Source organism: Antennarius striatus, chromosome 21, assembly GCF_040054535.1.
Source record: "Antennarius striatus isolate MH-2024 chromosome 21, ASM4005453v1, whole genome shotgun sequence".
In the NCBI taxonomy this organism is placed as follows: Eukaryota; Metazoa; Chordata; class Actinopteri; order Lophiiformes; family Antennariidae; genus Antennarius; species Antennarius striatus.
Genome location: NC_090796.1, coordinates 766885 through 789338, shown reverse-complemented (window position 1 = coordinate 789338; position 22454 = coordinate 766885). Strand labels below are relative to the sequence as shown.

At 45.0% G+C, this 22454-nt stretch overlaps 1 protein-coding gene across 1 annotated transcript; it reads right to left on the bottom strand.

The window, feature by feature from the left end:
* Positions 1-752: 752 nt before the first annotated feature.
* LOC137588817 (kelch-like protein 10) lies at positions 753-14111 on the bottom strand. Its single transcript, XM_068306108.1, has 5 exons — positions 14045-14111; positions 13341-13792; positions 2030-2644; positions 1111-1405; positions 753-844 (listed from the first exon to the last, which is right to left on the bottom strand). Exons 1-5 carry the CDS (start codon positions 14109-14111, stop codon positions 753-755), a joined length of 1521 nt encoding a protein of 506 aa, XP_068162209.1.
* Positions 14112-22454: the final 8343 nt, after the last annotated feature.

Genomic DNA, 22454 nt, shown 5'->3' with positions numbered 1-22454 from the left:
CCGGAGCGCCTTCACCTCCTCCACCAGGTTCAGAATGGTCTTCTGCTGCTGTAGGACGACAGAAATCTCTTCGGACAGGAAGTCCAGAGACTTCCTAATGTCGTCGCCCTCCTCAGCTGTCAGTGCCTTCTTTGGGCCCCATGTTGCTAGGTGACGAGCTAGCATCTACCTTAGCCGTCCTTTCAGTCTGTTTCCACAAATCAGCGTAGTTAAACCAGGCAGCGGTCGGGCCAGTGTTGTCAACAGATAGTCAATGTCCGTGTAACAGACCCCGGCTTGAGGCCCGTTATCAGATTAAATGTGTTCTGTCAGAAACAAGAAATCACACCACAGGTAACAGTGACTTGTTTAATCCTCTCATCTCCGTGCTGAACTGAAGACATATTTTCATGTAACTTCCATTTTGTTAACAGTTTATAACAACCAGCATAGCAACACAAGTCCACTGGCAGATTAAATAAAATCATACAACACATTTTAAATAACATTATGAAATGAACAAACATAAATAGAGTCCAAGACTAACTGAAATACACTAAATAATGATACATGCTTAGCACACAGGCTTAACAAGCTAGCTGCGTTATGGTAGCATAACTTTCCTATCGAAGGGATTAAACTATTTGACAAATGATGCTCAAAAGAAACAAAATAAACCTCTTGACGGTCAACGCACAATATTTTCTATATGCATCGTTTCCTGACCTAAAACATGACATTTCACTCGTTACTGACCTGTTAGAAACAAGTAATCACACCACAGGTAACGGTGAGTTGTTGAATCCTCTCGTCTCCGTGATGAACTGAAGACGAGAGCTCAACACCTGCACTGTCACCCCTCCCCCTAGTGGCGAACACAGGGACTCATTGTCAATGAATCATACATGAATTCAATTGAAGGGGTTCCCCTCTTACAATACACATATAAAACTGAAACAAGTCAATCACAGAATGTGGTGATATTTTTACAGGTGTCGCATCCGTAATAACCCATCATAATCCAAATACACAGATATAGTCCTGAAACTAAGCAACACAACACCGAAACACGCCATTCCCAAACTGTTTCCCAACAGGAAACTCTCTGTAATGGTGGAAAGTCGTCCCGACTTGCGGCGTATTGTTTCACGCTGGGGTGATTGGAGACGGTGCAGCAGCTGAGCCCCGAGAGTTTAGTCCTGATCGGATGTGCTCTAGTCCAGGTGTTGGTTTTAACATCATAGTACTCAAGACAATCGATGTCACTGGGGGAGCAGCCCCCCATGGCAAACACCTTGTTGTTCATCACTGCAGTGCCAAAGACACTGCGGCCGTTCAACATGGGGGGTATTTCATTCCACTGATCCGTCTCTGGGTCGTAGGCCTCAACACTACTTAAATAGTTGTAGCCATCCCAGCCACCGAGCTGTGAGAACAAAATAAAATAGTCAGGTGTTTGGGTTCAAATCAAATTAACACATTGTGCAGCGTGTTCAACCTTCAGATTGTGAACACAGCATGTGTGACACCAACTGGACACCAACCAGAGGACATTGTCATTCTGTCAGCTCTACTAGATAGAACCAGGTGCTGGCCTCAGTCCAGGTTAGTTCTTCATTTACTCACCGCAAAGATACGGTTATTGTACAAGATGACACCTAATCCACCGCGTCTGGTGCTCATGTCGGTGAAGCGTGTCCACTGGTTGGTCTCTGGACTATAAAATTCACAACTTTGAAGGAAATGAAACCTATCATCTTTATACTGACCACCACAGACGTAAATCTGGACAAACAAGCAGGAACAAAGGAATGCAGTCAACAAATATCACTGTTCTTGGCAGAAGCCCCAGGTAAGGTACTTTTTCTCTTATTTCTCATCTTCTACTCTTTTGTTTTATAACATTGAAGAGTTCTTATTTGTACAAATATTGAATAACCTCCAGCTTATAGTCTAGTCCACAGATATTTAAATGAACAGCTAACAATGTTTCCTGTCAGCGTTAGAACAACTCCAGAACTATTTCCCACTGCTCTGGACCTTCACTCACCTTCTTATTGAACGCTGCACAACCAGCAGCAGTTCTGACATCATTCATGGGTTGAATTAGACTCCATTGGTTCGTCTCAGGTCTGTAGCGCTCTGCAGTGTTCAGTGCTTGTCTTCCATCATGACCACCTAATGCATAAATATATCCATCCAAAATAGCAACACTCACAAGAGAGCGGCGCTGGTTCATGGGTGCTGCTTCAAGGCAAACACGTCTGTTCACATTAAACTTGCGCACGCTCTTGCAACACTCCATCCCGTCATGCCCACCAATGCAGTAGATGAACCCATCATGGTAGACAATGCCATGATAGTAACGAATCTTTTCCAGATTGTCTCTCATGGTCAACCAGCGATTAGCACGGATATCGTAAACCTGGTTGATGCTGGTTGCATGATTGATGCTCCGGCCCCCAAAAGCAAAAAGGATAGCGTTAGGTAAACGAGGACGAGCAGCGAGGTCAGAGAGAAATCTCCTGGGCGGTGTGGCATCGGACATCTGACGTTTGAGGCACAAGACGTCATGTAGAATCTGCAGACACTGAGTGTTGTTGGTCAAATATGGGTCAGACATTAGAGTCTTAATGTCGTCTACACTGCTTAAGGCCAGACGAGCCTGCAGAGGAAACAACAGAATTTAAATGGAACAGATGAAATTGTGATATTACAAATTTATGTTACAGACAGCAACAATAAAAAACAGCAGTTTCAGTTTATATCACTTTTAACTTGAGAAATGTTTTAGTAAAGGTACAAATAATAATATTAATAATAACTAGGACTGTCACTTTAATGCATTAATTAGATTAATTATGCTGCAAATTAATGTGCTATAAAAATTAACGCAATTAATTGTGAGTGGGAAGTCAATCCACAAGCATTTTAAATTTGGCCCATTGAGGGACCCGTAGGCTGCAGTGACGTCACTTCCTACCTGCCCCACTAGTCAAAAGCAGAGTGACGACAACAGAGATGGATGCGACACAGGAGAGCGAGGCAAGACCACTGGGACCTTTGGGAGGAAAGTTTATTTCTAAAAAGAACAAAGACGGACTATCAACAAAAATGCAGTGATTCTGCCCCGTAGACCCTCCATCAGTCTGCCCCAGGGCAGATGTGGCTACACACGTAGTTACCCCACCAGGTATGAAGGAGGAGTGAATAAATAATGGATCCAATGGAAAGAGTCTTTGAGTGTCCAGAAAAGTGTTATAGAAATCTAATCCATTATTATTATTGTTATTATTATTATTATTGTTATTATTATTGTTATTATTATTGTTATTATTATTGTTATTGTTATTGTTATTATTATTATTTGTACCTTTTGTAACAGAGAATCTTCGTATCACTGAAGCAGCTCCAGACTAACCTATCATTTAAATGCAAAACATGTGAAGGACACAAGTTGAACGTTATCTGACCCTTTAGAGGAAAAGCCTGTTGACATCTTACTATTTAGTTTCCTTATTTAGAGACATGTTCTACTATTCATGGTGAATTGCCGTATTGAGTCAGCTTTAGTATTCATTTGATTGAGAATCTGGTGATGTGCCTATTTTAGACTCAGCCTTTTATTTTATCTCTGAATTTTATTTATTTTATTTAACTGTATTTGTATTACAGTTTTCAGAAATGCATCTGGCCTAGTTGGTTTGCTGATGTGCTTGATCTTTTTTCTTTTGAATTTCATTTATAAAGCACACTTAACCAATAAAAATGCGGATTTCAAATCTTCTCTTCTCGGTGTATTCTATTGATTAGTCGTGCACTACAATTTTGTAATGTCCTAGAATTCATATTCTTTATTTGGGGGCCTTTAGCAGGTATGAGATTTAATGTAGCCGCAAGAAGACACAAGCCAGAATCTTATTGTGCCAGTCCCAAGCCCGGATAAATACAGAGGGTTGCGTCAGGAAGAGCATCCGGCGTAAAACTTTTGCCAAATCAAAGATGCGAATCAAACCTATGACTTCCATACCTGATCGGTCGAGGCCCGGGTTAACAACGACTGCCATTGGTGCTGTTGACCTACAGGGCGCCGGTGGAAATTGGATTACTGTTGGTCAAAGAAGGAGAGGAGGAAAGTGCGTTCGCTCGAAGAAAGAGAAGAAGAACACCATGAGTATAGGACTAAAAGTAGGGACGTTGAATGTTGGAACTATGACAGGAAAAGGTAGAGAGTTGGTTGACATGATGCAGAGGAGGAAAGTAGACATACTGTGTGTACAGGAGACCAGGTGGAAAGGTAGTAAGGCTAGATGTTTAGGAGCAGGGTTCAAGTTGTTCTATCATGGTGTAGATAGGAAGAGAAATGGAGGAGGAGTTATCTTGAAGGAGGAGTTTGTTAGGAATGTCCTGGAGGTAAAAAGAGTGTCAGATAGAGTGATGAGTCTGAAGCTAGAAACAGAAGGTGTGATGTTCAATGTTGTTAGTGGGTATGCTCCACAGGTAGGATGTGAGCTGGAGGAGAAGGAGAAATTCTGGTTGGACTTTGATGAAGTGATGCAGAGCATACCTAGAAGTGAGAGAGTTGTCATTGGAGCAGACTTCAATGGACATGTTGGTGCAGGAAACAGAGGTGATGAGGAGGTGATGGGCAGGTTTGGTATCCAGGAGAGGAACGCAGAAGGACAGATGGTAGTTGACTTTGCAAAAAGGATGGAAATGGCTGTAGTGAATACTTTCTTCCAGAAGAGGCAGGAACATAGGGTGACCTATAAGAGTGGAGGTAGGAGCACACAGGTAGACTACATCTGGTGTAGACGGTGTAACCTGAAAGAGATCAGTGACTGTAAAGTAGTGGTAGGTGAGAGTGTAGCCAAACAGCATAGGATGGTGGTGTGTAGGATGACTCTGGTGGTGAGGAAGATGAAGAGGGCAAAGGCAGAGCAGAAGACGAAATGGTGGAAGCTGAAAAAGGAAGAGTGTTGCATGACTTTTAGGAAGGAGTTAAGACAGGCTCTGGGTGGTCAGGAGGTGCTTCCAGATGACTGGACAACTACAGCTAATGTGATCAGGGAGACAGGTAGGAGAGTACTTGGTGTGGATAAGTTGGAAAGTAGATAAGGAGACTTGGTGGTGGAATGAGGAGGTACAGGAGTGTATACAGAGAAAGAGGTTAGCTAAGAAGAAGTGGGACACTGAGAGGACTGAGGAGAGTAGACAGGAGTACAGGGAGATGCAGCGTAAGGTGAAGGTAGAGGTAAGCAAAGGCCAAACAAGAAGCTTATGATGACTTGTATGCTAGGTTGGACAGTAAGGAGGGAGAGACTGATCTATACCGGTTGGCAAGACAGAGAGACAGAGATGGGAAGGACGTGCAGCAGGTTAGGGTGATAAAGGATAGGGATGGAAGTCTATTGACAGGTGCCAGTAGTGTGATGGGAAGATGGAAAGAGTACTTTGAAGAGTTGATGAACGTGGAAAATGAGAGAGAACAAAGACTAGAAGAGGTGACTGTTGTGGACCAGGATGTAGCAAAGATTAGTCAGGATGAGGTGAGGAGGGCACTGAAGAGGATGAAGAGTGGAAAGGCAGTCGGTCCTGATGATATACCTGTAGAGGTATGGAAGTGTCTAGGAGAGGTGGCAGTAGAGTTTCTGACTGGGTTGTTCAACAGGATCTTAGATAGTGAGAAGATGCCTGAGGAATGGAGGAGAATTGTGCTGGTGCCCATTTTTAAGAACAAGGGAGATGTGCAGAGTTGTGGCAACTACAGAGGAATAAAGCTGATGAGACATACAATGAAGTTATGGGAGAGAGTAGTGGAAGCTAGACTAAGGGCAGAAGTGAACATTTGTGAGCAGCAGTATGGTTTCATGCCAAAAAAGAGTACTACAGATGCAGTATTTGCTTTGAGGATGTTGATAGAGGAGTATAGAGAAGGCCAGAGGGAGCTGCATTGTGTTTTTGTAGATCTGGAGAAAGCTGATGACAGGGTGTCCAGAGAGGAACTGTGGTATTGTATGAGGAAGTCTGGAGTGGCAGAGAAGTATGTTAGAGCGGTGCAGGACATGTATGAAGACTGTAAGACAGTGGTGAGGTGTGTGTAGGTGTGACAGAGGAGTTCAAGGTGGAGGTGGGACTGCATCAGGGATCAGCTCTGAGCCCCTTCTTGTTGCTATGGTGATGGACAGGCTGACAGACGAGGTTAGACAGGAATCTCCATGGACTATGATGTTTGCAGATGACATTGTGATCTGCAGTGAGAGCAGGGAACAGGTGGAGGAGAAGCTAGAGAGGTGGAGGTTTGTCCTGGAAAGGAGAGGAATGAAGGTTAGCCGCAGTAAGACAGAGTACATGTGTGTGAATGAGAGGGACCCAAGTGGAAGAGTGAGGTTACAGGGAGAAGAGATCAAGAAGGTGGAGGATTTTAAGTACTTAGGGTCAACAGTCCAGAGCAATGGAGAGTGTGGAAAAGAGGTGAAGAAGCGGGTCCAGGCAGGATGGAACGGGTGGAGGAAAGTGTCAGGTGTGATGTGTGATAGAAGAGTTTCAGCTAAAATGAAAGGAAAGGTGTACAAAACTGGTGAGACCAGCGATGTTGTTTGGTCTAGAGACAGTGTCACTGAGGAAAAGACAGGAGACAGAGCTGGAGGTAGCAGAGATGAAGATGCTGAGGTTCTCTCTGGGAGTGACCAGGATGGATAGGATCAGGAATGAGTACATCAGAGGGACAGCACATGTTAGAGGTTCTGGAGATAAAGTCAGAGAGGCCAGACTGAGATGGTTTGGACATGTCTAGAGGAGAGATAGTGAATATATTGGTAGAAGGATGCTGAGTTCTGAAGGAGGCCTAGAGGAAGACCAAAGAGGAGGTTTATGGATGTAATGAGGGAAGACATGAAGGTAGTTGGTGTGAGAGAAGAGGATTCAAAGGACAAGTCTAGATCGAGGACATTGATTCACTGTGGCGACCCCTGAAGGGAAAAGCCGAAAGGAAAAGAAGAAGAAGAAGCAGGTATGAGATTAAAATGTGATTAATCAGATTAATTAAAGGGACAGTAAAGTTAATTTAAGTGACATGTTATTCATCATTATGAAAAATAGAAGAAAATTTTAGATAGCTTAGCAGCCATTGCGATTGGCTGCTAAGTTCTGTTGGGTGGCAGATAGATAGATAGATAGATAGATAGATAGATAGATAGATAGATAGATAGATAGATAGATAGATAGATAGATAGATAGATAGATAGATAGATAGATAGATAGATAGATAGATAGATAGATAGATAGATAGATAGATAGATAGATAGATAGATAGATAGATAGATAGATAGATAGATAGATAGATAGATAGATAGATACTTTATTAATCCCGGAGGAAATTGCATATATCCACTGCTCAGGCATTACCTAACAAATAATACTGGATAAACACCAGGAGAAAAGGAAACATTGACATCACAGGACATACCACAAGACAGACACTACACTAACAGACAGGCACATGCAGCACTAACAGGACTTATATACTAAACTATAACTAAAATATAAACAGTATAAAATTTAAAAATATTACAGTATTAAAATATAAACAGTATAAAATAAAATTTAAACAGTATAAAATTGAATTAAAATATAAAACAGTATAAAAAATAAATAAATAAATTTTATATATATATATATATATATACACAACAGTATAAAATTAAATTTAAATTAAATTAAATTAAATCCATATTCAACCCCGTGCTGACCTCGCCACCTCCCCCCCGCTCCTCCTGAGAGAGTCATTGTACCCCCTGATGGCACGGGGCACGAAGGAGGACCTCAGCCTCTCTGTGGAGGCGCTGTGTGACAGCAGTCTGCCACTGAAGGTGCTTCTCTGCTGGGAGAAGGTGGTGTGTAGGGGGTGCCTGGTGTTGTTCATGATGGCCTTAATTTTAGACATGGTCCTGCTCTCCAGAAGTGTCTCCACAGAGTCCAGGCTCAGCCCGACCACTGAGCCCGCTCTGCGGATGAGTCTGTTCAGACGGTCCATATCTCTTTTCCTGGCCCCCCCACCCCAACACACAATGGCGTATGACAGCACACTGGAGACTACGGACTGATAGAACATGAGAAGGAGCTTAGGACAGATGTTGAAGGAGGCCAGCCTCCTTAGGAAGTACATCCTGCTCTGCCCCTTCTTGTACACACAGTTGGAGTTGAGTGACCAGTCCAGTCTGCTGTCTAGCTGCAGTCCCAGGTACTTATAGTTTTCTACCACCTCCACCTCACTGCCTTTGATGATCACCGGCTGTGGAGAGGGAGGTGCCCGCCGGAAATCCAGAACCATCTCCTTTGTCTTGGAGACGTTGAGCTGGAGCTGGTTCTGTTGGCACCACTCCACGAAGTCAGCCACCAATGCCCTGTACCCCCCCTCATCACCCTCCCGGATACATGTCACTATCGCGGTGTCATCGGAGTACTTCTGTATGTGGCATGTATCCGAGTTGTGCTTGATGTCTGATGTGTAGAGGGTGAAGAGAATGGGGGATAGAACGGTCCCCTGTGGCGCCCCCGTGCTGCTGGTCACCATAGAAGACAAACAGTCCCCCATACGGACGTACTGGGGTCTGTCCGTTAGGTAGTCCGTGATCCAGCTCACGAGGTAGGGGTCCACAGCCATGGAGGTCAGTTTATCCTGCAGGAGCTGGGGCTGGATGGTGTTGAAGGCACTCGAAAAGTCGAAGAAGAGCACTCTGACGGCACAGCCCCCGGCGTCCAGGTAGGAGAGTGTGCGGTGGAGGAGGTACATGACAGCATCGTCAACCCCAACCTTGGCCTGATAGGCAAACTGGAGAGGGTCCATAGCACCCTGCACCTGTGGACGCATGAGCTCCAGGACCAGTCGCTCTAGGGTCTTCATTACGTGGGAGGTAAGAGCGACCGGTTGGTGGTCGTTGAGCTCAGTAGGGCGTCCTTTCTTGGGTACAGGGACAATGCAGGAGGTCTTCCACAGTGACGGGACCCTCCCCAGCCGCAGACTAAGGTTGAACAATTGTTGCAGGGGGTCCCCTAGTTCCGAAGCACAGGCTCGGAGGAGTCTTGGGGAGACCTTATCTGGTCCAGCCGCCTTGTAGGGACGGAGCCTCCTCAGCGTTGTCGTCACCAGGTCTGCAGTGATGATGGTCTCGGTCGTGGTGGGAGCAGGAGGTTGTGGCGAGGTTGGAAGTCCAGTGGTTGAGGTGGGGCCGTTGAGCTTCGCAGTTCTTGGAGTGGGCTCAGGAGAAGTGGCAGGGGTGGAAGGAGAGGAAGCCCAGGAGGAGGGAGCATCAGTGGAGCGGTCTGTAGGGCCAGGAGAGGCCTGTAGGCCAGGAGAGGTCTGTAGGCCAGGAGAGGCCTGGGACGAGGAGCCGGGAGTGGTGGGGGAGCTGAACCGATTGAAAAAGCTGTTAAGTTCATTCGCTCATTCAATATTCCCCTCCACAGTGCTGCGCCCTTTCCCGTGTCCGGTGATGGTTCTCATCCCATTCCAGACCTCCCGCACTTGGTTGCGCCCCAGCTGCTTCTCCAGCTTCCTCCTATACGCCTCCTTGACTTCCCTCAGGCAGAGTCTCACTTCCTTCTGGGCCTTCCTCATCTCCTCCTCGTTCTTGCTCCTGAACGCCCGCTTCTTCCTGTTCAGGACAGCCTTGACTTCCTTGGTTACCCATGGTTTGTTGTTGGGGTAACACCTGATTGTCCTGACAGGGGCCACGGTGTCCACACAGAAGTTCATGTAGTCTGTAAAACACTGAGCTGCCCCCTCAATGTCTTCCCCATGTCAGCCCACAATAACATCCCAGTCGGTGGTCTGGAAGCAGTTCCTCAGCATCTCCTCTGCTTCCGGGGACCACCTCCTGACCTGTCGTGTTGTTGCTGGCAGCCGTTTCACCAGCGGGATGTAGGTGGGCTGTAGGTACACTAGGTTATGGTCTGATTTACCTAGTGGGGGGAGGGGGGTGGCGGTGTATGCCTCCTTAGCATTAGTGTAGAACAGATCGATGGTTCTGTTCTTCCGTGTGGGACAGTCTACACACTGGACCATTGTGGGGAGAGATGAGTCCAAGGTGACGTGGTTAAAGTCACCTGTGATGATGACGAGCGACTCCGGGTGCCGGGTCTGAAGAGCAGAGGTGGTCCCACAGATGGTCTCTCGTGCAGTCTCTGGGTCCGCCCGTGGAGGGATGTAGACGGTGAGGACAATGACGTGTGAGAATTCACGCGCCAGGTAGTAGGGTCTGATGCTAACAGCTGTTAGCTCCAGATCGCGGTTACACAGTGTTGATTTCACCGTCACATGTCCCGGATGGCACCATCTATCGTTGGTATAGATGATTAATCCACCTCCTTTCTTTTTACCGGCGGTGTTCGTGTCCCGGTCCGCTCGTACGGAGGAGAAGCCGGTTAGTCGGACGTTAGCTTCCGGCACGTCGCCAGTTAGCCACGTCTCAGAGAACACCAACAAGCTGGTCTCCCGGTAGCGCTGTTCAGTCCTGCACAGCGCCGTCAGTTCGTCCAACTTGTTGGGTAGAGAGTTCACGTTCCCCATGATGACGGAGGGGACGGAGGGCTTGACTCTCCTCTGGTTAGCGGCTCTAGCCGTTAGTCTAGTCCTTTCAACTCGACCCGCTCGGCATCCGCGATATCTCCGTCGGAGCTCAGCGGGGATGAGATCGCGTGTTGCGGGGTCTCCTTTGACCCTCATGGATATCAACTCCTCTCTGGAGTACACTAGCATATCACTATACATTATCTAAATTTACGCTAGAAAAATACACGCAGAAACATAGAAAAAAAACGCAAATTTATGCAAACAAACTCGCTCTGAGCAGAGGAAACTGCAGCCTGCTCGCGCATGCGCAGAAGATACATCAGTGACGTAAGACGCCCACTGAATGCGGAAGCTGCTGCGGCGCGGATTTTAAGCTTTCTTGACCAAATGGATGACGCGACACACATAAAATTTATTTTTTCTTCTATTTTTCATGATGATGAATAACATATATGTCACTTAAAATTAACTTTACTGTCCCTTTAATTACAAATCCTGTAATGAATTATTCATTCTTTAAATCACCTGACAGCACTAATAATAATAATAATAATAATAATAATAATAATAATAATAATAATAATAATAATAATAATAATAATGGATTAGATTTATATGGCGCTTTCTCAAAGACGCGTAACATCAGATCCATTATTCATCCACTCCTCCTTCATACTTGGTGGTGGTAACTACGTGTGTAGCCACAGCTGCCCTGGGGCAGACTGATGGAGGGTCTACGGGGCAGAATCACTGTGTTTTTGTTAATAGTCCGTCTTTGTTCTTTTTAGAAATAAACTTTCCTCCCAAAGGTCCAGTGGTCTTGTGTCGCTCTCCTGTGTCGCGTCCATCTCTGTTGTCAGTCACTCTGCTTTTGACTAGTGGGGCAGGTAGGAAGTGACGTCACTGCAGTCTACGGGTCCCTCAATGGGCCAAATTTAAAATGCTTGTGGATTGACTCCCCACTCACAATTAATTGCGTTAATTTTTATAGCGCGTTAATTTGCAGCATAATTAATTTAATGCTTTAAACTGACATCCAACAATTCCTTAAAGTTACGCCTTACAATCCTAATATGATTAATATTCATATTAATATTGGTTAAAAACATGATCGCTGAAAAAAAGCCGGCAGTCTGGCTGGCAGTAATGCCGTAATACGCCACCAGGGGGCACCCTCACAAGGCACTCGGGCCTATGCCCCCTAATAACGGTAGTCAAGGGGCGTCACCCAAGTGCCGCTCTCACTGAGCTGCTGTCTGACGTCAGAACAGCCTGCTGAGAGCCCCGGTGACCGGCTACGTTAACGTAGAAAAACAAAGAACTTTCAACAACTCTGTTAATCAAGTTTTACTGACTGACTGATCTCATTATTTCACAACCACTGTGGCGCCGGAAATAACCCACTTTAAAGTTAATTGGTCTAAAAAAATTCTATTGTCGAGTGTCAGTGCTGTAATCTGGACTCTAGTGACGGTCCAATCTGTTAATCTGTGCAAACCAGGACTTTGAACCAGAACCTTTTGCCAAACGGTTCGTTCCGAACAGAAACGGAATTATAATGTTTCCGGTTTTGTGTTTCACCCATAAACTGACGTTCCTGAACCGGTTAGAACAAAAACATAAACTTCCTGAACCGGTTAATAACGTCCCTTGTAAATATAAATATGTAGGTTCCGTATTTTGCACACCACTAGACGCGATTGAAAGCCTTAAAATTTCTCAAAAATCCACGCTGCTCCTTCTAACATGAAGCGTCTTCTGTGTTCACTGAGTTCAGAAATGTGCAGAAATGTTTTTGTGTGACGTCAGTCAGCGATCTTCCAGATCGACCATTGTCCACCGACATAGGACGGATTACGTCACTACGTACGCCGGCAGCGATGGACCAATCAGAGAACATGACGCGAGGCTCCGTCCGGCACTCCTCCAGTAGGTACCGGTATAGGGGAGATACCGGGACTGGACCTCAGGTATGCTGGTAACCACATCTGATTGGCTGAAGACCCCCGATGATGACGTCAGCGAAGAGACACGCTTACGACACAAAATGAAACTCCAGGCTATCAGTTCCGGTTGTTCCGGTTCACGTAAGGAGACTCTTGATCTGTTACGCCATGCTCCAATATTTAATTAATAAACAAAGATGACGTCAGAGCTTAAATATCTGCTTCGAACTTGAAATCAGGAAATAAACCGCTCTGTTGGTACTGAGTGGTCCACTGTAATGAGTTTAACCAGTTTTAATGTCAGGTTTTTAATATGGCGTATTTTGCCAGACAGAGAGGTAAATACACCACTTTGTCTGGCTCTTACCTCCGTGAACCTCACCACACGTCACTGACAGCTGTAGAAACAAAATCAAATTCGACTGTTTATAGATAATTTTATACTGCAGTATTTTGTAGTACTTTCATCAGTAAATCTCAGCAGCAAAGGAAAACACCCAAACGTGTTGACTTCTTTCTAAGATGGCAAAGTGATCAAGTGATCAGGTTTCCTTGATGAGGCTCAGAATGGCTTATTGAAATAACAATAGGGTCCTTCACAGCTGATTGAAGGTACTCAGTCATGAATGCTCCATCTAGCGGACGGATAGCGTAACTACAGCCACTAGTTTTTTAAATCTATTTCAATTGTATTTATTATATACGCCTTATAATCCGGTGCGCCTTATACAGGACATAAATTATAAAGTAAACAATTCCTTAAAGGTGCGCCTTATAATCCAGTGCGCCTTATAGTGCAGAAAATACTGTAAATTAAACATCGTGACAGAACGTGGTCTTACCTTTAACAAGAGTGCAGGTAAATGTGAGGTTCTTTGCTCAGGTTCATGGTTGATCCACCTAACGGCGGCCTCGTACACGGTTTTCTCCTCGTCCACATTGAGCTCATCACTATCAAGGATGTCAGAGAGTTCCTGCAAACTGAGCTCCAGGAACTTCTGGCTGGAAACAACCTCCTCAAACCTGTTCATTAACAGGAAGTGAGCCTGGTGCTGCACTTGAGGACCTGAGAAGGTGAGCTGACGAACACCAATGCAGTTCTCTGGAGTGAGGTTCTCTAACAGGAAGTTGTTGCTTGACTCTACAATGTCATCTATAAGCAAATAGTCAGCTGCTACAAGCAGATCTTGAACGTTGTCCTCTGTCACAGAGACAGAACCAGAGTATGTAAAGTCAATGATGACCTCCATCAACTCTGTAGACACGTCTGGGATGGTGAAATGTGTTCTATCACCTGCGTGTCGGAGGAAAAGGGCCCTGTGAGTAAAGAAAAGTCATGAACCCTAATTACACTATGAACACACCCCCGCGTTCAGATCACATGATGTCTGTAAATCTTTCGTAACAAAGAAAGTCTGTCACGTGGATAGCTGTGTGCATGTTTACGTGACAGTGTAGATGTGTCTTCCAGTTTTTATTTGGAGATTGACCCTGGAAAAGCAGAGATATGATTGTTTATATTTGATCTAAGACAAGCAGTTCAAACGGCTTCTCTTATTGGTCAAATCAGATGCAGGCGCCGTGTTTCTGTCCACGTAGTCGCCATCGTACATGCAGGGATCCATATATTCACGTGATGCAAACATCTTGGATTTGTGTATTTCACGCGGCCCCGTGTCTGATTTAACAAAAAACTCCTTTGAAGAGTGGCACCTAAGTGACACAAACTGTATAAAGTTCTGTTAGAAGCCTGTGGAAAACTTTTTTGAGTTCAAAATTGATTCGATGAACATGTTTTTGGTTTTCATGTGCAATGAAATATAATTTTTCCATTTCGAAATTTGACTGTGTCTATTTTGCCTCAATATGTCACTATAGTAAGTTATAGGGAAATAATAACTATCTCTTCATGTAGCTGAAGTTGTGCTGAAGATTAACATACCCAGCATGGGTATGTTAAATCATTTTTAATGTGGCGTAGAGAGACAAATATCAAAGGTACCAAGAAACGGCCAAGATAGGTCAGGGGTCTAGAAGTTGAGTAACTGTAATACCACATCATGTGACTAAACTGTAAACAAACAAACAAACAAAGCTAAATCATGTGGCGTCATGTGGGCAATGACATCATAACCTGGAGGACTGTGATTGGCAGGAACAGCCTGATCAGAACCCAATGTTCAGATGTTGGACTTCTGTGCTGGCCACAGCTTGTCCATAACCAACACCGTGTTTGAGCATCAGGGTCTCTAGAACTCTTGGTACCAGTGAACCCTGGGTCACAGGTAAATGAATCACCTGGTAGTCGTGTCAACTGATCTACAGCCAGATGTTCTTGACAGGAGCTCAGCTCAGCTCCTGTCAAGATGCTGAGCTGAGGAGGACCAGAGCTGTCAGCTGATCTCCACCTGGTGGTGAGTGTGATCAGGGTGTGTGAGAAGATCAACTAGAACTATCAGTTTACATTGATAATCAATAAGTTACTCACTCAAAGTATGGACAGCAGTTAACCATGATGTTCCTGTGAACACTGAAACCAATACCCCCAGCACAGATGACTGCGTCACATGAAGGGTCCTCAGCTCGTCTCAAACTTGACATTTTTGAATTTGTTTCCTTCACAATACCAACAGCTGCCTGTTTAAACTGTCAATGGGTTTATGTAGAGAGATTAGAGATCACAGAGGAGATTTTAGACATTAGAGATTTAAAACATTAGAGAGATTAGAGACATTAGAGAGATTAAAGACATTAGAAAGATTAAAGACATTGTGGTAGAATGATCAGATTTGAACGTTAACGTTTTAATGTTTAAAATTAAATGATATGTCTTCTCCTTCTCCTTTGGGCTTTTCCCTTCAGGGGTCTCCACAACCAATCAGTGTCCTCCATCTAACCCTGTCTTCTTCATCCTCTTCTCTCACACCAACTACCTTCATGTCCTCTTTCACTACATCCATAAACCTCCTCTTTGGTCTTCCTCTAGGCCTCCTGCCTGGCAGTTCAACACTCAGCATCCTTCTACCAATATATTCACTATCTCTCCTCTGGACATGTCCAAACCATCTCAGTCTGGCCTCTCTGACTTTATCTCCAGAACCTCTAACATGTGCTGTCCCTCTGATGTACTCATTCCTGATCCTATCCATCCTGGTCACTCCCAGAGAGAACCTCAGCATCTTCATCTCTGCTACCTCCAGCTCTGTCTCCTGTCTTTTCCTCAGGGACACTGTCTCTAGACCAAACAACATCGCTGGTCTCACCAGTTTTGTACACCTTTCCTTTCATTTTAGCTGAAACTCTTCTATCACACATCACACCTGACACTTTCCTCCACCCGTTCCATCCTGCCTGGACCCGCTTCTTCACCTCTTTTCCACACTCTCCATTGCTCTGGACTGTTGACCCTAAGTACTTAAAATCCTCCACCTTCTTGATCTCTTCTCCCTGTAACCTCACTCTTCCACTTGGGTCCCTCTCATTCACACACATGTACTCTGTCTTACTGCGGCTAACCTTCATTCCTCTCCTTTCCAGGACAAACCTCCACCTCTCTAGCTTCTCCTCCACCTGTTCCCTGCTCTCACTGCAGATCACAATGTCATCTGCAAACATCATAGTCCATGGAGATTCCTGTCTAACCTCGTCTGTCAGCCTGTCCATCACCATAGCAACAAGAAGAGGCTCAGAGCTGATCCCTGATGCAGTCCCACCTCCACCTTGAACTCCTCTGTCACACCTACACACCCCTCACCTCTGTCTTACAGTCCTCATACATGTCCTGCACCGCTCTAACATACTTCTCTGCCACTCCAGACTTCCTCATACAATACCACAGTTCCTCTCTGGACACCCTGTCATCAGCTTTCTCCAGATCTACAAAAACACAATGCAGCTCCCTCTGGCCTTCTCTGTACTTCTCTATGAGCATCCTCAAAGCAAATACTGCATCTGTAGTACTCTTTTTTGGCATGAAACCATACTGCTGCTCACAAATGTTCACTTCTGCCCTTAGTCTAGCTTCCACTACTCCCATAACGTCATCGTATGGCTCATCAGCTTTATTCCTCTGTAGTTGCCACAACTCTGCACATCTCCCTTGTTCTCAAAAATGGGCACCAGCACACTTCTCCTCCATTCCTCAGCCATCTCACTATCTAAGATCCTGTTGAACAACCCAGTCAGAAACTCTACTGCCACCTCTCCTAGACACTTCCAAACTTCTACAGGTATATCATCAGGACCAACTGCCTTTCCACTCTTCATCCTCTTCAGTTCCCTCCTCACTTCATCCTGACTAATCTTTGCTACATCCTGGTCCACAACAGTCACCTCTTCTAGTCTTTGTTCTCTGTCATTTTCCACGTTCATCAACTCTTCAAAGTACTCTTTCCATCTTCCCATCACACTACTGGCACCTGTCAATAGACTTCCATCTCTATCCTTAATCACCCTAACCTGCTGCACGTCCTTCCACCTCTGTCTCTCTGTCTTGCCAACCGGTATAGATCAGTCTCTCCCTCCTTACTGTCCAACCTAGCATACAAGTCATCATAAGCTTCTTGTTTGGCCTTTGCTACCTCTACCTTCACCTTACGCTGCATCTCCCTGTACTCCTGTCTACTCTCCTCAGTCCTCTCAGTGTCCCACTTCCTCTTAGCTAACCTCTTTCTCTGTATGCACTCCTGTACCTCCTCATTCCACCACCAAGTCTCCTTATCTACTTTCCTTCCAGATGACACACCAAGTACTCTCCTACCTGTCTCCCTGATCACATTAGCTGTAGTTGTCCAGTCATCTGGAAGCACCTCCTGACCACCCAGAGCCTGTCGTAACTCCCTCCTAAAAGTCATGCAACACTCTTCCTTTGTCAGCTTCCACCATTTTGTCTTCTGCTCTGCCTTTGCCCTCTTCATCTTCCTCACCACCAGAGTCATCCTACACACCACCATCCTATGCTGTTTGGCTACACTCTCAGCTACCACTACTTTACAGTCACTGATCTCCTTCAGGTTACACCGTCTACACCAGATGTAGTCTACCTGTGTGCTCCTACCGCCACTTTTATAGGTCACCCTAAGTTCCTGCCTCTTCTGGAAGAAAGTATTCACTACAGCCATTTCCATCCTTTTTGCAAAGTCAACTACCATCTGTCCTTCTGCGTTCCTCTCCTGGATACCAAACCTGCCCATCACCTCCTCATCACCTCTGTTTCCTGCACCAACATGTCCATTGAAGTCTGCTCCAATGACAACTCTCTCACTTCTAGGTATGCTCTGCATCACTTCATCAAAGTCCAGCCAGAATTTATCCTTCTCCCCCAGCTCACATCCTACCTGTGGAGCATACCCACTAACAACATTGAACATCACACCTTCTATTTCTAGCTTCAGACTCATCACTCTATCTGACACTCTTTTTACCTCCAGGACATTCCTAACAAACTCCTCCTTCAAGATAACTCCTACTCCATTTCTCTTCCCATCTATACCATGATAGAACAACTCCTAAACTTCTAGCCTTGCTACCTTTCCACCTGGTCTCCTGGACACACAGTATGTCTACCTTCCTCCTCTGCATCATGTCAACCAACTCTCTACCTTTTCCTGTCATAGTTCCAACATTCAACGTCCCTACTCTCAGTCCTATACTCTTGGTGTTCCTCTTCTCTCTTCCTACGAACACACTTTCCTCCTCTCCTTCTTCGACTGGTCTTGCTAAATACAGTTAAGTAATAGAGGTGCAAGTTAAATTTGCATTTACATAGTTAAGACAGTGTAATGAAATATTGTTTTATGTAAGAAAAGCAGAAGAAACATTATTTGACTTCCAATAACAGATTTCTAGAACTGCCTTTTCCCATCTCTGCAATATTGCTAAATCGGGCATATTTTGATACAGAAAAGTTAATCCATGCTTTTATCACATCTAGCATCTGAACTAGACTATTGCAACTCACTTTTTGCCCAAAAAAGCGTTTGAAGAACCTTCATAGCAGAACGCTGACCAGGACCAGTACCAGACATCGTATTTCTCCTGTGTTGGCTTCTCTGCACTGGCTCTCTTGCCTCACAGCAAGAAGGCTCTGGGTTGATTTCTTTATGTGTGGAGTTCGCAAATTCTCCCCATGTCTGCAAGGGTTCTCTCCAGGTTCTCAGGCTTCTCCCACCTCTGAAGAACATCTGAAATACACATCCCAAATTGTCTGTAGGTGTGAATATGAGCACAAGTGGGTGGATGATTGTGCGTCCCTGCTATGAAGTGGCATCTAATCCACCGATAGTCAACTGTCCCAGGCTCCAGCAGACCAATGACCCTTAGGTGAAATAAGTTGCTTGAAGGTGAGAGGATTGCAATTGTCATATTCAAGAAGATGAATGAATAATACGGATGTGTGAATCCCACTGTGTGGCAACATGGGTGTCTGTGTTCAACAAGGCTAAAACAGATGTGATGCAAGGACCTCAGATCACTATTATCTTCACACGACAGTCTTCTCCTGTGTTTCTCTAGATAGCAGCAATAAATATACCAGTGCTCACTAGGAATCAATTACATTCATTTTCCAGCCTGACCAGCACCATGATCATGATTAAATATTCCACAAAACCAAAATAATTAACATATAATTGTCTTTATTGTACTCAAATGACCTGTCCTTAGACCCCATCCTGTTCATGCACATGTATACATCAGCATTTATTGCACATAAAGCTTCAAAAGGCAAAGAGGACATCACTTATTTCCATTTAACAATTAATTTTTTACACTGATAAAGGTGTTTGTTCTGCAGCAAAATTAATATACAGTAATATACCTCTACTTACGAATGTTTCTACTAACGAAATGTTCTACTTACGAAATTTCTCAGCAGGAAAATATTACCTCTAGTTCCGAAAGAAATTTCGACTTACGTAAAGTAAAAATACAGTATCGGCTGATACTTGCAGCTCCCACAGGTTCCTGAATGCACTATTCTCATAGCTGCTCTGCCATTGGCTATTACCTAGTATCTTCCTAGCATCCCATTGGCTAAGAGGGACCTCTGTGTGGAGTTAGATCAGTGTTTATGCAGGGTCCTCGTCATTTGGCTCTCGACCCGTGAAGTGTTCTGATAGCTTTGCGCAAATATACTGTTAACTTTTAGAGTATTCACTATGGACAGCAAGAAAGTGACGGAGAAAAGAGGAAAAGAAAAGAAGAAAAGAGTTTTTTTGTCCGTACAAACAAATCAAGAGATGATAGAAAAGCCTGAAAAAGGGATGCGTTTGGTTGATCTCTCCAAAGAATATGGCCGTAATGCATCTACAATCACCATGTTATTAAAACAAGAGGAAGTTTAAGGAGTTTAAGGCATCGCGTGGGTGGTTGGAGAAGTTCAGAAGGAGGACTGGAATTCACTCTGTTGTTCATGGGGGGGCAAGAGGGCATGAACCAAAGAGGGCAAAAAACAATGAGGACAGCAGTTAAAAGGTAAATGACCATCATTTTTATTCTTTATTCTATTCTTTGTTTTTTACGTTATACACAACTCTCATTTATTGTGTAACAAACTAATTGTAACATATTTGTTACATGTTTTGATGCATTTTTATGCTTTATAAAACATTTATGTCAGAAATTTTGGGGGTTTGGAATGGATTAGGCACATAATCCATTCCAAACCGGAACGGATTTGGAACGATTTGGAACGTTCCAAATCACAGACGTCTCTACTCGTCTGTGGTTACCTCCAACCACAGACGCGTAGAGGCGCATTTTCATGGAAAACTCGCCTCTAATTACGAAATTTTCTACTTATGTAATTTCTTCCGGAACCAATTAATTTCGTTAAGTAGAGGTACCCCTGTACATGTTTCACAACCTTCAGGAAACAGCTGTGAACCTCAAAAATAATACAAACACTCGCACTCACACACACACACACACACACACACACACACACACACACACACACACACACACACACACACACACACACACACACACACACACACACACACACACACACACACACACACACACCTGATATGGTGTATCATACATAATGAGTCCACAATAATTCTGATTCTCAATAAACTAAATCTGATAAAGTAAAATCACAGATAACATGTAGAAATTTCCCTCTAGAACTACCACCTTATCGTGGTGGTGGAGTTTGAGTGCCCAAATGATCCCAGCAGCTATGTTGTCAGGGGCTTTATGCTCCTGGTAGGGTCTGCCTTGGCAAATATAACCTGGGTGATGGGCCAGGACAGTCTCAAAACCATACGAGTACGAAATATCAGGGATCGTGAAGTCGCCCAGTATGGCGCAACCGTTGCCACACCCTGGAGCCAAGCCCGAGGTTGGGGCTGGTGGCCGGGCTCCATGACCCAATCCCCAGACAAGGAGTCTAGCTCTTGGGACATGGAATGTCATCTTGCTGGGGGGAAAGGAGCCATAGCATGTGAGGGAGCTACCGACTAGATATTCAGTAATCAGGCTTACCTCCAACCACAGACCAGGCTCTGGAAGCCAAACCCTTGAGTGGGGCTTGACGCTCCACTTTTGAGGTGCTGCCCTAGGTAACAATACCCAGCCTTCTTGGGGTGCCTGGCAGGGGTACTAAATGGTGCTCCGACTGGGGACTCCATTGTTCTCCTGGGGACTTCAATGCTCACCAGGGCAATGACAGTGAGACCTGCAAAGGGGTATTTGGGATGAACGGCCTCCCCAATCTGAACACGAGTGGTGTTCTGTTATTGGACTTCTGTGCTAGTCAAAGTTTGTCCACGACAAACACCTTGTTCAACCACAGGGATGTCCATAAGTGCACATGGCATCAGGACACCCTAGGCCGGAGGTCGATGATCTACTTTGTTGCTGTGTCATCATACCTCCAACCATGTGTGTTGGACACTCGGCTGAAGAGCAGGGGAGAGCTGTCAACCGATCACCACCTGGTGGTGAGCTGGATCCGCTGGCAGAGCAGGACTCGGCAGGCTCAAATGTGTTTTGAGAGTCTGTTGCGAATGTTTGGTGGATCCCTCTGTTGGTGAGGTCTTCAACACCCACCTCAGGGAGAGCTTCTTCCAGATCCCACCGGAGGCTGGGGATATTGAGTTAGAGAGGCCCATGTTCTCCACCTACATAGTTGGAGGCTGCTCGGAGCCGTGGTTGCAAGATTTCTGGTGCATGTCGCAGTGGTATCCCGAAGCCAGTGGTGGACACCGTATTTAAGGGATGCCGTCAAGCTAAAAGAGTCTTACTGAATCTTGTTGAATCGTGGGACTCCGGAGGCAGCTGGCAGGTACAGGTAGGCCAGGCGTACTGCAGCCCGAGGAGTCGCGGAGGAAAAAACTCGAGAAAGTGTTGCTGGTGCACTGGCAACACTGTTTACAGGAGAGCTGCTGACCTCGACTGAGGATATTGTCGGGCAGTTGAAAAAATACTTTGAGGATCTCCTCAATCCCGCTGCCATGTCTTACACAGAGGAAGCAGAGGCTGAAGTCTCAGAGATGAATTAATTCGTCACCTAACTGAAGTCATTGAGGTGGTTGCCAAATTCCTTGGTGGCAATGCAATGGGGGTGGATGAGAATTGCCCTGAGTATCTCAAGTCTCTTGGAAGTATGGCCATCGGGGCCCTTGGCTGAGGTCCTTCCGGTCCCTGTAGCAAAATTGGAGCATGGTTCACAGAATTTCTCAGTGCAGCCAGGATCCGGAGGGAATCCGGTTTGGGAACCCAAGGATTTCATCTCTGCTTTTTGCAGAAGATGTTGTCCTGTTGGCCTCATCAAACCTGGACCTCCAGGTCCTGTGCAGTTTGATCTTAATGATAAAATTTGCAAGAAATTTTCTTTAACTTATATTTGAAGCAAATTATGCTGATCTGATGGAGAAATTATTTCGAGTCAAGTGAAATTTTAACACTTTGATAAAAGTTAATTAGCATGAGTCTTGTGATCATTGGGT